The 13,184-nt window shown below is 42.7% G+C and overlaps 1 protein-coding gene across 3 annotated transcripts in view; it reads left to right on the top strand.

The window, feature by feature from the left end:
• Positions 1-13,184, top strand: part of Fam149b1 (family with sequence similarity 149 member B1) — a 40,841-nt gene that overhangs the window by 13,883 nt on the left and 13,774 nt on the right. For all 3 annotated transcript variants that reach the window (XM_045137379.1, XM_045137381.1, XM_045137380.1), the window contains exons 6-7: positions 4,175-4,339; positions 10,198-10,385. In XM_045137379.1, the coding sequence (XP_044993314.1) occupies positions 4,175-4,339; positions 10,198-10,385 (353 nt within the window). The remainder of the gene's footprint in view (positions 1-4,174; positions 4,340-10,197; positions 10,386-13,184) is intronic.

Consider the following 13,184-nt stretch of genomic DNA (forward strand, 5'->3'; position numbering starts at 1 on the left):
GACTACATAATGAATTCCAGATCAGCCTGGGTTAGAAAGCAAAACCCTACCTCAACCCCCCCCCCCAAAAAAAAAAAAAGAAATTACATTTTGGGAGAGAAAAGGAAATTATGTTTTGGCTGGGGCATAGTGGCTCATGCCTACAAATTCCAGTACTGAGGAGGATGAGGTAGGAGGATTGCCTTGATGTATAGCCTGGACTGAAGTGAGACCCAGGATGTTTTGACATGTTGACAAAATTAGCTTTAAAACACTTGTAATATTAATTACAACTAAATTAACTTTAATTAAATAATTGCATCTTAATCACTTTATAGAATTAAACTTTAAAATGACTTTGAATTGGCTAAATCTTTGGAGCACCTCAGACTGTTATCGTGGTGCATGTGATGTGTGGTGTATGTACATATATGTGCCCTGTGGTACCTCACACACTCACACTGGCAGGGTGCCTGCACCTGCAGAGGCCAGAGTGGAAAGTTGGATGTCCCGCTCCAGAGCTCTTCTTGTTCTCGACGGTGCCAGAGTTTCATGCTGATTCCAGAGCTTGCCATTTTTTCATGAGCTCTGGTAACTTCCAGGTCTCGGCTCCTCTAAGAGACTGGAGGCATAAGTGGGGCATGGCCCAGCTGTTTATGTGGGTCCTGGAGATTCAAACTGCAGTGGTTTCAGATTCCTCACACTGTCTTGCTTGAGCAGGAAATGCCCTTAACTTTCCATTGGCTTTAACATAAAATCCCTCTGTTGCTATAAATTAGCCAAATAAAACACAAAGTACTTCACAGTCTGGCCTTATCAGATTGTGAGCCATTTCTTATGACCATAGTCTATTGAATGGCTTAAGTAGAAGAGAAGTTTATTTCTCTTTCTGTAACAGTGTAGAGGAAGCAATCTGAAGACAGTTTAGTGGTAGCACGGTGTTCTCAGGGAACTAGACTCCTTTCATCTTTCTGTAGCCCACAATGCTCAATCAAGTTGTCGTGACAATGCAAGATAGCTGACAGAGCTCCAAACACGAAGCACACTGTCCAAGCAGAAAGGAGAGAAGAGAGGCCTGAGAAAAGAAGCACTGTATAGCACGCCATTTCTCTTTAAACATCATTTCCAAAGTTATGCATAGTAATTCTCATCTCTCATTGACTAAACTCACATCTCATTGACTACATGGTGACAGGGAAATATAGTTTTTGAGGGAGTATTGCATGCTTTGATTAAATCAGAATGATTTAAGTATGAAAAAGGGAGAGTAGATGTTGCAGTCAGGTTCACATTGCTGGTAGAAATCACCAACCAAAAGCAGCTTGTGGGAGAAAGAGGTTTATTTTGGCTTACAGCCTCGAGGGAAAAGCTCCATGATGGCAGGGGAAAACAATGGCATGAGCAGAGGGTGGACATCACCCCTTGGCCAACATAAAATGGACAATAGCAACAGGAGAGTGTGCCAAACACTGGCAAGGGGAAACTGGCTATAACACCCATAAGCCCTCCCCCAACAATACACCGCCTCCAGGAAGTGTTAATTCCCAAATCACCATCAGCTGGGAACCTAGCATTCAGAACACCTAAGTTTATGGGGGACACCTGAATCAAACCAGCACATTCTGCCCCTGGCCTCCATAAACTGATAACCTTATGTGATGTAAAATGCAATACATTCATCCAACTTTAAAAGTCCCCATAGTTTTTATCAATGCCAATGATGTTCATACATCCCCATAATCCAAGGTCTTTTTTTTTTTTTTGGTTTTTCGAGGTAGGGTCTCACTCTAGTCTAAGCTGACCTGGAATTCACTATGGAATCTCAGGGTGGCCTTGAACTCAAGGAGATCCTCCTACCTCTGCCTCCCAAGTGCTGGCATTAAAGATATTCACCACCACACCCAGCCAAGGTCTTTTAACTGAGCCACAATACCAAAAAATAACCTCAAAAAAACCCATAATGGCACAGAATAAACATTCACATTGCAAAAGATGGCACTGGGCATAGCAAAGAAATATTCAACCAATAACAAGTTTTAAAACATCCAGGGCAAGCATCAAACTCTATAGCTCCAAGTCCAACAACTCTAGCCAGTGACAAGTCTCTAATTCTAACCAGCAACAAGTCTCTGGCATTCTAATTCTGCCCCTCCAGCTAGGCTGCTCACAGTCCTGGAAAACTTCATCCGAGGCTTGCAGCTCTCCTTACTTAGCAGCCATCTCATGGTCCCAGCATCTCCAATGGGTCTCCACTGCAATCCACAGTTCATCCTCATGGCCCCATGGAGCCTCCACGAAGGCATCCAGCAAACCTGCTTCACATTGCCCATGGCCATTTCCAAAACACAAGACCACATTGTAAAGTCAATGACCCTCTCTTTCTTACATTTCTTATATTTCACAATACCAGGTAGGGTGCCAGTTTGTTAATCCAGGGGGGAATAAAGCAGACTTTGAAGAACAGGACACTCCTTGAGCACTCAACCCCTTCAAAAAAGTCTACATTCTTCCTGTTGCCCCAATACAGGTCAGCTGGCCCAATCTCAAAGGTTGTAATCTCTCAACTGCAGCCGAATGGGCAGCAATACACCTACAAGATTTTTGTTTTCTGTTATATCCCTCTGCTCAAACAAGTTCATTTCTACGCAAAGCAACCTTGCACAACTTCTCAGGACATGGGCATAACAGCAAGCTTCTCACACTGTTAGCCCAGTCCAAACAAAGGTCTTTCTCACCCTCATAAGCCAAACCTCACAGCCCATAGTTCTAACTGCATTCAGGTCTTTCAATTCTGACCAAAATAGTCCATCAAGCTATACTTACAGCACTGCAAGGCATCTCTTAGGCCAAGGTTTCAAATCTGTTGCAGTCACTCAACCAAGAGCAGCTTGTAGGAAAAAGGTTTATTTTGGCTTACAGGCTCAAGGGAAAACTACACGATGGATGGGAAAATGATGGCATGAGCAGAGGGTGGACATCACCCCCTGACCAACATAAGGTGGACCATAGCAGCAGGAGAGTGTGCCAAACACTGGCATGGGGAAACTGGCTATAATACCCATAAGCCCGCCCCCAGCAATACACTGCCTCCAGGAAGTGTTAATTCCCAAATCTCCATCAGCTAGGAACCTAACATTCAGAACAGTTAAGCTTATGGGGGACACCTAAATCAAACCACCACAAAATCCTTCCACGTTCTTGAAAATCAGTTCCAAAAGGCCAAAGCCACACAGTCAGGTGTCTAGCAGGAATCTCACTCCTCAGTACCACTTTACGTTGCAGTCAGGTTCACATTGCTGGTAGAAATCAGCCAACTAAGAGCAGCTTGTGGTTAAAAAGAGGTTTATTTTGGCTTACAGGCTCGAGGGGAAGCTCCATGATGGTAGGGGAAACGATGGCATGAGCAGAGGTTGGACATCACCCTCTGGCCAACATAAGGTGGACAATAGCAACAGGAGAGTGTGCCAAACACTGGCATGGGGAAACTGGTTATAACACCCATAAGCCCACCCCCAACAATACACTCCCTCTAGGAGGCGTTAATTCTCAAATCTCCATCAACTGGGAACTTAGCACCTAAGTTTATGGGGGACACCTGAATCAAACCACCACAGTAGATACTGAGGGGAAATATATATATAGTTTTTATGAAATTCCTATACATATTTAATAAATTTTGGTTGGGGGTTTGAGGTAGGATCTCATTCTAGCTCAGGCTGACCTGGAACTTACTCTGTAGCACCAGGCTGGCTTTGAACTCATGGTGATTCTCCTACCTCAGCCTCCCAAAGGCACGTACCACCGTGTCTAGCTTCATACTTTATTTATAGTCTTAATATTTTGTTGATTTTTGAGATAGGGTCTCACACTAGTTCAGGATGATGTGGAATTCACTCTGTAGTCTCAGGGTGGCCTCAAATTCACTGCAATCCTCTAATATCTGCCTCCCAAATGCTGGGATTAAAGGCGTGTGACTAGAGCTGGTAATGTAACTCAGTGGTAATGTGCTTACTTAATGTATACAAAGTCCTAGGCATGATTCCCCCAGAATGGGCCGGGGGAAGGAGGAAAAAATAAAACAGTCCAGGAAGGTATTGTCACGGCAAGTAGGGTTTGAGACAAGTCATATGATTTGATGTGTGAGAACTCTGTTATTAGTACATAATTAATACTGCTTTTTTTCACCCTGTTCAAGATTTGGTATAAGGGGAAAGAAGTTACACTTTTCATCTTATGGTCATAAACCATCTTCCACTGCCAAATCCTCTGGTTTGTCTGCTATGGAAGGAGACAACGTGGACTGCATAATCCTCTCAGAAGGAGTAATTGAAGAATACCTAGCTTTTGACTGCACAGATAGGTAAGTACTGTTTTCAATTTTGCTTCCTTTCCATCTGGCCTATTAATATGTACTTCTTAATATTTTTTTGAGGTGAGCCCAATAGACTGGCCTTTTTTGTGTTTGTTTGTTTTGTTTTTCAATGGAGGGTTTCACTCTAGCCCAGGCTGACCTGGAATTCATGAGGTAGTCTTAGAGTGGACTTGAACTCATGGAGATCATTCTACCTCTGCCTCCTGAGTGCTGGGATTAAAGGTGTGCACCACCACACCTGGCTCAGACTGGCCTTTTAAAAAAATCTTAAAAAAAATTTTTTTTTTAATTTGTATTTATTTATTTCAGAGTTACAGACAGAGAAAGAGGCAGAGAGAGAGAGAGAAAGAGGGAATGGGTGTATCAGGGACTCCAGCCACTGTAAATGAACTCCATATGCATGTACCACCTATGCATCTGGCTTATGTGAGTCCTGGGGAATTGAGCCTTGAACTGGGGTCCTTAGGCTTCACAGGCAAGCGCTTAACCACTAAGCCATCTCTCCAGCCCTTAAAAAATCTTTTCATTATTTTTTCTTGCCAGAGAGAATGAGAATTGGTGTGCCAGGGCCTCCAGCCACTGGAATTGAACTCCAGACGCATTTGTTATCTTGTGCACATGCATCCCCTTGTGTATCTGGCTTACATGGGACCTGGAGAGTTGAACATGAGTACTCAGGCTTTGTAGGCAAGAGCCTTAACTGATAGGCTATCCCTCCATCCTACACTGGCCTTTTTTATGAGAGAGAATGAGAATTGGCATGCCAGGGCCTCCAGTCACTGTTCTCGAATTCCGGACAGGTGTGCTACCTTGTGCACATGTGCAACCTTGAGCATGCATCACCTTGTGTGTCTAGCTTACATGGGATCTGGGGAACCCAACATGGGTGCTAAGATTTCTCAGGCAAGTGCCTAAACTGCTAAGCCATCTCTCCAGCAACCCCCCCCCTTTTTTTTTTTTTTTTTGGTTTTACAAGGTAAGGTCTCACTATATCCCAGGCTGACCTGGAATTCACTATGCAGTCTCAGGCTGGCCTTGAACTCATGGCATCCTGAGTGACGGGAGTAAAGGCATGTTGCCACCATGCTTGACCTGAGATCAGACTTTCAAATGATTTTTTCCACATAATTTGATTTTATCCTTTTGCAACTTATCACCAGTGAAAACTCTGAAACTTTCAAAGAGCGGTTATTGATGTAAATCCTACTTTAAGTTAAAGATATATACAGTTTATATAATACTTTGTTTGACACAGACTTTTAACTTAATAATGCTTATTTATTTATGTCAATTCTTCTATAGTCTGCCTGTTTTCCTGTGATATAAATATTGTTTACCTTTTTTACAGGACAAAAGTGATTAAATGAGTTGTCTGGGATGAAGCTAAAACCAAACCTTTGTAATCTGATTCTAAGTCCCATGGTTTCTTTTCCATTCCATACTACCTTCCTGAAATTTATTCTTCTAAACCTTTAAAAGTTCCAAAATTGATAGTAACAGCAGCACATCTGGAAGTCAGAATGTTATCTTCAGCTGTGTGGTTGGGTCTAGTTGGTATTGTGTCATGTGATTCCAGACTATTCACCTTATTTCCCACTGCTGCATTCTCTCATGTGTTCAGTCACATGCGTGCAGCCCTGGAGCCGGCACAAGAAGACTGAGTGCACAGTACCACCGAGCTAGCTCACTGATACCAGGGAATCCTAAGTAGACTGAGTGCACAGTACCACCGAGCTAGCTCACTGATACCAGGGAATCCTAAGTAGACTGAGTGCACAGTACCACCGAGCTAGCTCACTGATACCAGGGAATCCTAAGTAGACTGAGTGCACAGTACCACCGAGCTAGCTCACTGATACCAGGGAATCCTAAGTAGACTGAGTGCACAGTACCACCGAGCTAGCTCACTGATACCAGGGAATCCTAAGTAGACTGAGTGCACAGTACCACCGAGCTAGCTCACTGATACCAGGGAATCCTAAGTAGACTGAAGTGCACAGTGCCACCGAGCTAGCTCACTGATACTAGGGAATCCTAAGTAGGTCCTTTTGGTTTTTGAGTCTTCCCTTCTTAGCCTTTGCCAATTCTTTTCTGTCTTCAGTTTTTATTCTCCTCAAGTCTTCGGCTTTGGTTTGAGGTTAGAAAACAAAAAGCTGGAGCTGGAGAGATGGCTTAGTGGTTAAGGTACTTGCCGGTGAAGCCTAAGGACCTATATTCGACTCCCCAGATCCCATGTAAACCAGATGCACAAGGTGATACATGTGCAAGGTTGTACATGCACAGAACATGGCATAAGCATCTGGAGTTTGATTGCAGTGACTAGAGGCTCTGGCATGCCAATTCTCTCTCTCTAATAAAAAAAATACGAGTTCAACTCTGAACTGGGTAGAAAAATATACATTAAGGCAAAACAGCTGGGTGTGGTGACACACGCATTTAATCCCAGCACTTGGGAGGCAGATGCAGGAGGATTTCCATGAGTTCAAGGTCACCCTGAGACTACATAGTGGATTCCAGGTCAGCCTGGGCTAGGGTGAGATCCTAACTTGAAAGACAAACAAAAAAGACAAAACTGATTGGACTCATGACTCATTATGACCAAATCTGTGTCCCCAGAGCATCCCTTTTCCGTTTTTTGATAATAAACAGAAGTGAATTTTCAGATAATGGGGGGAAGAATTTTAGAAAAGCAGCCTTCCTGGAGCTGGGGAGGTGCCTTAGTTGGTAAAAGATTTGTCACACAAGCATGAAGGCCTGAGTTCAGATCCCTAGCACTTATGTCAGTGTTGGGCATGGAGGCACACACTTGTAACCCCAGTTTTGGGAAATGGAGAAAGAACAATCCCTAGGGCAATCTGGCTGGCTTGACTAGCTGAATTGGTGAGCTTTGGGTCCAGTAAGCCCCTGACTCAATAAGGTGGAGAGCAATTGAGGAAGACATCCCACATTGACCTCTGGCCTGCATATGCACACAGCCTGCACACATGGTGCACCCACACACATATGAACACACATACATGCATGCATGCAACACCACATATATACACATGCCAAAAGAAAACAGACAACCTTCCTTTTAGAGATACTCAGATACCTTGTTATAAAGCGACAGAGCAGTTAAGACCTTCAGAATATTGCTAACTGGAGGCATGACTGATGGCAGTTCAAGCCTGTAATTTTAGAGACTCAGAAGGATGAGGCAGGAGGATCAACAGTTCAAAGCCATCTTCAGATACAGAGTGAGTTCAGACCAGCCTGTATAACTTAGTGAGAGCCTGTCTCAAAATAAAAAGTAAAAGGAAACAAAAAAGTAAAAGGAAGGCTGCAGATGTAGCTCAGTTGTAGAGCACTTTTTTTCAGCATGGGTTGAAATCCCAATACTACAAAGGAAAGTAATAATGTTCCTAACCGAAAAGATCAAAGATCACAAAACAATGAAGATGTACAGAAATTAATATAATAATCTCAGCAAATAATTTTGGTGCCAGTAGAAAAATCATCTGGGAAGAATAAGGTTCCCAACTTATTCTTTCCATTAAAAATAAAGTTAGCAGGGCATGGTAGCACATGCCTTTAATCCCAGAACTGGGGAGGCAGAGGTAGTAGGATTGCTGTGAGTTTGAGGCCAGTCTGAGACTACATAGTAAATTCCAGGTCAGCATGGTCTAGAATGAAACCTACCTCAAAAAAAGAAAAACAAGCCAGGTGTGGTAGCACACACCTTTAATCCCAGCACTGGGGAGGCAGAGGTAGGAGGATCACCAGGAGTTCGAGGCCACCCTGAGACTACATAGTGAATTCCAGGTCAGCCTGGGCTAGAGTGAAACTCTACCTAAAAAATAAATAAATAAATAAAATAACTAAAGACAGAGCCATAGAGATGGCTCAGCAGTAGTTAAGGTGCTTACCTGTAAAGCCTGGCAACCCAGGTTCAACTCTCCAGTACCCACATAAAGCCAGATGCACAAAGTGGCACATGCATCTGGAGTTCATTTGCAGTGGCTAGATGTCCTGATGCACCCTATATTCACTCTCTTTCTGTTTGCCTCTTTCTCTCTGACTCGCTGTCAAATAAATAAATAAAAAAGACCAAGGATTAAACAGAAGAAGAGCATGAATAACTAGTTCATGTAAATAGGAAATGTGCCAGGCATGGTGGCACATGCCTTAGTCCCAGCACTCAGGAGGCAGAGATAGGAGGATCACTATGAGTTCAAGGCCACCTTGAGACTCCATAGTGAATTCCAGGTCAGCCTGGCATAGAGCAAGACCCTGCCTTGAAGAAACAAAAATAAATAAATAAGTAGGAAATATATTTTAAACATGGAGTTCAACTTCATTTGCATTAAAGATACAAATTCAAACTATAATGAGATACTTTTGTATCTATCAGATTGGCAGAGAATGTCTAAGGCATATTCAGTAACCACTGAACCACAGGACCTCTTTAGAAGGTGGTGAAACATATCTTCTTAATTGAAATCAAATGCCCTTTAACTCAGTTATTCTATTTATATCAAGTTCATCTAATTACCCATGAAACAAAAAAAATACTTAAAGATATTAATTCCAGTACTGACTATAAGACCAAAAGACAAGCTGATCAGTAAGGGCTAGCTGGATACATTAACTGCTTTGAAAGATGTGGATTAATAGCATTACAGCAATTAAAGGCTCAGATACACTGTTAAATAAAACAGCAGGGTGCAATGTAATACTGAGTGCATCTATTTCTCTGGGACATTGTATAATATTTACTTCTAAGACAAAGGACCAGAGATATAGGAGACTTTTCACTGTATGAGTCTCTGTACAATTTGAATTCCTTCCTTCCTTCCTTTTTCTCTCTTCCTTCATTTTTCTCCTCTCTCTCTCTATTTATTTTTTTTTAGAGAGAAAGAATTGGTGCGCCAGGGCCTCAGACACTGCATTGGAACACCAGATGCTTGTGGCACCTAGTGGGCATGTGAGACCTTGCACTTTCCTCACCTTTGTGCATCTGGCTTACATGGGATCTAGAGAGTTGAACATAGGTCCTTAGGCTTTGCAGGCAAGCGCCTTAATGGCTAAACCATCTCTCTAGCCCACAATTTGAATTTTTTTCATCACATAAATAAGTTAGTAAATCTAAGCCAGACACGATGTGTGCACACTTGTAATCCCAGCACTTGGGAAACAGAAATTAGAGGATCACAAGTTTGAGGCCAGCCTCATCTACAAAGCAAGTTCTAGCCAGTCAGGGCTACACAGCAAAACCCACAAAAGACAGTCCATCTCTTCCTTAGGAAGACAGAGACAAGAGTCAGTAGCTACCTTTGTATAAGCCTCTTTGCATGTCTGTTTTTTTTTCCTGCCTAGTTTCCTACTTAATTAAGACCTCTATTGCCTTCTTCACTGTGGAGGCTTGGAGATGTTCCCCCTATTCCAAGCCAGTTGGTTCCAGAATTTGGTGTGTCTCACTTTATAATAGGTTAGTGCATCTATCAGCTAGACCCACCCACCCACCCCAGGCTCTCAGCACTCCTGTAAGAGTAGCAGCTAGACTTGGCTAATGGGGAGTTTCTGGGTCACAGAAACAGGGTCTCCAGAAGAGTCTTTGAGGAGTTTCGGTGCATTCTGCACCCCTCCTTTTTGCAGAGCACTGCACCAGGGTGGGTAGAAAGAGGAATGCAGTCTCTTCTACTGAGAGCTCCTTTAATTCCCAAGGCAGCTTCATACATGCACTGCATATGCTGGACAAGGAGGGTGGAGGCACCTTCACATTTCACATTTCTAAGAAGCACAGAGGATAGCAGGCACTTAGAGAAGAAGAATCATGAAATCTTTCCCTCTTGCTTCTGTTCCAGGGAAGAGGGATTTCATGGAAACAAAACAGAAGCAGCTACAGAGAAACAGAAATTAGGGTACCCTCCCATTGCTCCATTTTACTGCATGCAAGAGGATGTCCTTGCTTATGTGTTTGACAACGTGTGGAGCAAGGTTGTGGGCTGTATGGAGCAGCTGACACGTAGTCACTGGGAGGGATTTGCTTCTGGTAAGGATCATTGTAAAAACAATGTCAAAAATAATTGTTCATGATTTAAACCCTAATCAGTCTTTTTGTTATGCTGGAGGTCAAACTCATGGCCTTATTTGTACATGGTAGATAAGCACTCTACCACAGAGATACATCCCAACCCTTTTTTATTCTTTGATTTTGACACCTGGTCTCACTAAGTTCCTCAAGCTGGCTTTGAACTCATTCTGTAGTCCAGGCTAACCTTTACCTTGGGATCCTGCCTCAGCCTTTTTTTTTTTTTAGTTTGTAGACCATTTTATTTAAATATATGAACAGCCAATGGGCTACTGCAATCCAAGTAAACTCTTCACATTTAAGAACCTTTGTGAAGTGTAGTAAGATAAAGTAAGACTGTTGGTCTTTGGCAGATTCCTCCTGCCCCCCCAGACCGGGACAGAGATACAGATAAATGTTTAAATAGTAAAGAGTGGAGGCCCAGGTGAAATTCCCTACCACACTGCCTCAACCTTTTGAGTAAGCTAGTATTACAGGTCTGTTCCATCAGGTCTAACCCTACTCAGTCTGTTAGATTATATGCATGAGAGACAGCAAAAACAAGTGTTTTCCTTTCCTACACCACAACACTTCAAGTCATAGATGTGTGAGGGGTTTTCCCCACACTCAGCCACTTCTCCAGCAGACCCAAATAGCATTAGATCTCTCCTGGTAAGAGCCTAATATCACAAGCCTGTTCTGCCTCAGATGACACTTGCAAGCCTCATATTGTGATCTGTGCTTCTGATCAACTACCTATAAATTAGAATTCATGACACTCCTCCCTCAGGTTTACTTTGCTAGGATGATTCATAGAACTCGGGTAAAAACTTATGTTTCCTGGCTTAGTATAAAGAATATTACACAGAAGCCAAGCATGGTGGCACACCCCTTTAATCCCAGCACTTGGGAGGCAGAGATAGGATTGCCTTGAGTTTGAGGCCACCCTGAGACTACACAGTGAACTACACAGTGACTACACAGGTTAGCCTGGGCTAGAGCAAGACCCTACCTCAAAAAGAAAAAAGAATATTACACAGTGTAGAGATGAACAGCTAAGTGACATTATGCACAGTATGGAGAATGTGCCAGTCATTCCTGTCTTCTCTGGACAAGCTGTCCCAAGTTCCTCCCAATATTCAGCAGTCTGGAGCTGGTCCCTTTGGGGTTTCTATGGAGGCTTCATTACATAAGCCTAAATGCTTAAATAATTGCCATTGGTGACCAACTCAACTATCAGTCCCTTTACTCTTCACAGAGCTCAGGTGGATGGCTAAAAGTCCCAACACTTCTGATCATATGTTTAGTTCTCCTGGCAGTTAGCCTCTCCCCATCCCAGCCTGCAGTAGTCAGCATACAAAAAGGTGCTTATTACATTGGAGATTCCAAGGTTTTAGAAATTATGTGGCCAGTAATCAATGTAGAGACCAAATATATATTTATTACTATTTCACAGTGGGTCTGGTTTATGTTTGCATATTTTGTACTTTTTGAGGTAGGGTCTCACTCTAGCCCAGGCTGACCTGGAATTCACTATGTAGCCTCAGGGTGGCCTCGAACTCACACAGAGATCCTCCTTCCTCTGCCTCCCAAGTGCTGGGATTAAGGGCATGTGCTACCACGCCCAGCCCTTATGTTTGTATTTTTCACAGAACATATATTTAGTAAACAGTTCAGAATGGGTGGATGACTAACAAGGCCTGGTCAGTGATGATTAGACAGAGTTGTACTTTCTCCTTCAGCATAATGATTTGTGAGGAAAAACCATGTACAAATGGCATATCTTTCCCAGACTGCTTTACTGAAGAGTAACTGACATACACTAGACTAAACATATTAAAGTATACAGTTTGGGGCTGGAGAGATGGCTTAGCAGTTAAGGCGTTTGCCTGTGAAGCCTCAGAACACTTGTTTGAATCTCCAGGTCCCACATAGCAAAAGGGAGGCAAGTGTGCAGTGTTGCACATGCGCACAAGGGGGCACACACATCTGGAGTTCCTTCACAGCAGCTGAAAGGCCCTGGCACATCCATTCTCTCTCTCTCTCTAATAATAATAATAATAATAATAATGTATACAGTTTGGTAAGTTCTGGCCTAGGTATGCACCCATGAAACCATAACCCCAGTCAATATAGCATACATATATCACTCCCCAAAGTTCATATCCTTTATAATCCCTCCCTCTAGCCATTACCTGACCTCCAACCATCCCAAATGATCACTATGCTGAGTGAAAAAAACCATTCACATAAACATCTACAAGGCAAATTAATCTAGTGACTGAAAGCAGATCAGTCTTGTCTGACTTCCTTCAGTTGGCATAATGATCTTGAGATTCATCCCTTTCATTGTGTTAGTAATACTTCTTTTGTTGCTGAGTATTATGTCATGATACTACAGTTTATCTGTTCACCTACTGATGGGTATCTGATTTGCTTCCAGTTTTGGGCTACTCCATGTAATATTGTTATGAACAAGGGTATGTAGGAATTGGGGAGCATATATTTCTCTAAAGGAAAATTTTAGTAATAGAATGTCTGGATTATGCAGTTAAATAATTAACTTATTCCAAATTATGTTTCCTTTTTTAAAATCTTTGTGTATGGGTGTGAATATGGCAGTAGGAGGCAGTTAGGAGAATCCTGAAACTCACTGACCAGCCAGTCTGAAATTTGTAGCAGCAAGCTTCCTGTCTCAAACAAGGTAGAAAGTGACGGCCAACATCCTATGGTTGAACTCTTACCTCTACAAATGCCCATATATATACACACATACCAAAA

The sequence above is a fragment of the Jaculus jaculus genome, chromosome 18, assembly GCF_020740685.1.
Source record: "Jaculus jaculus isolate mJacJac1 chromosome 18, mJacJac1.mat.Y.cur, whole genome shotgun sequence".
NCBI classification, from domain to species: Eukaryota; Metazoa; Chordata; class Mammalia; order Rodentia; family Dipodidae; genus Jaculus; species Jaculus jaculus.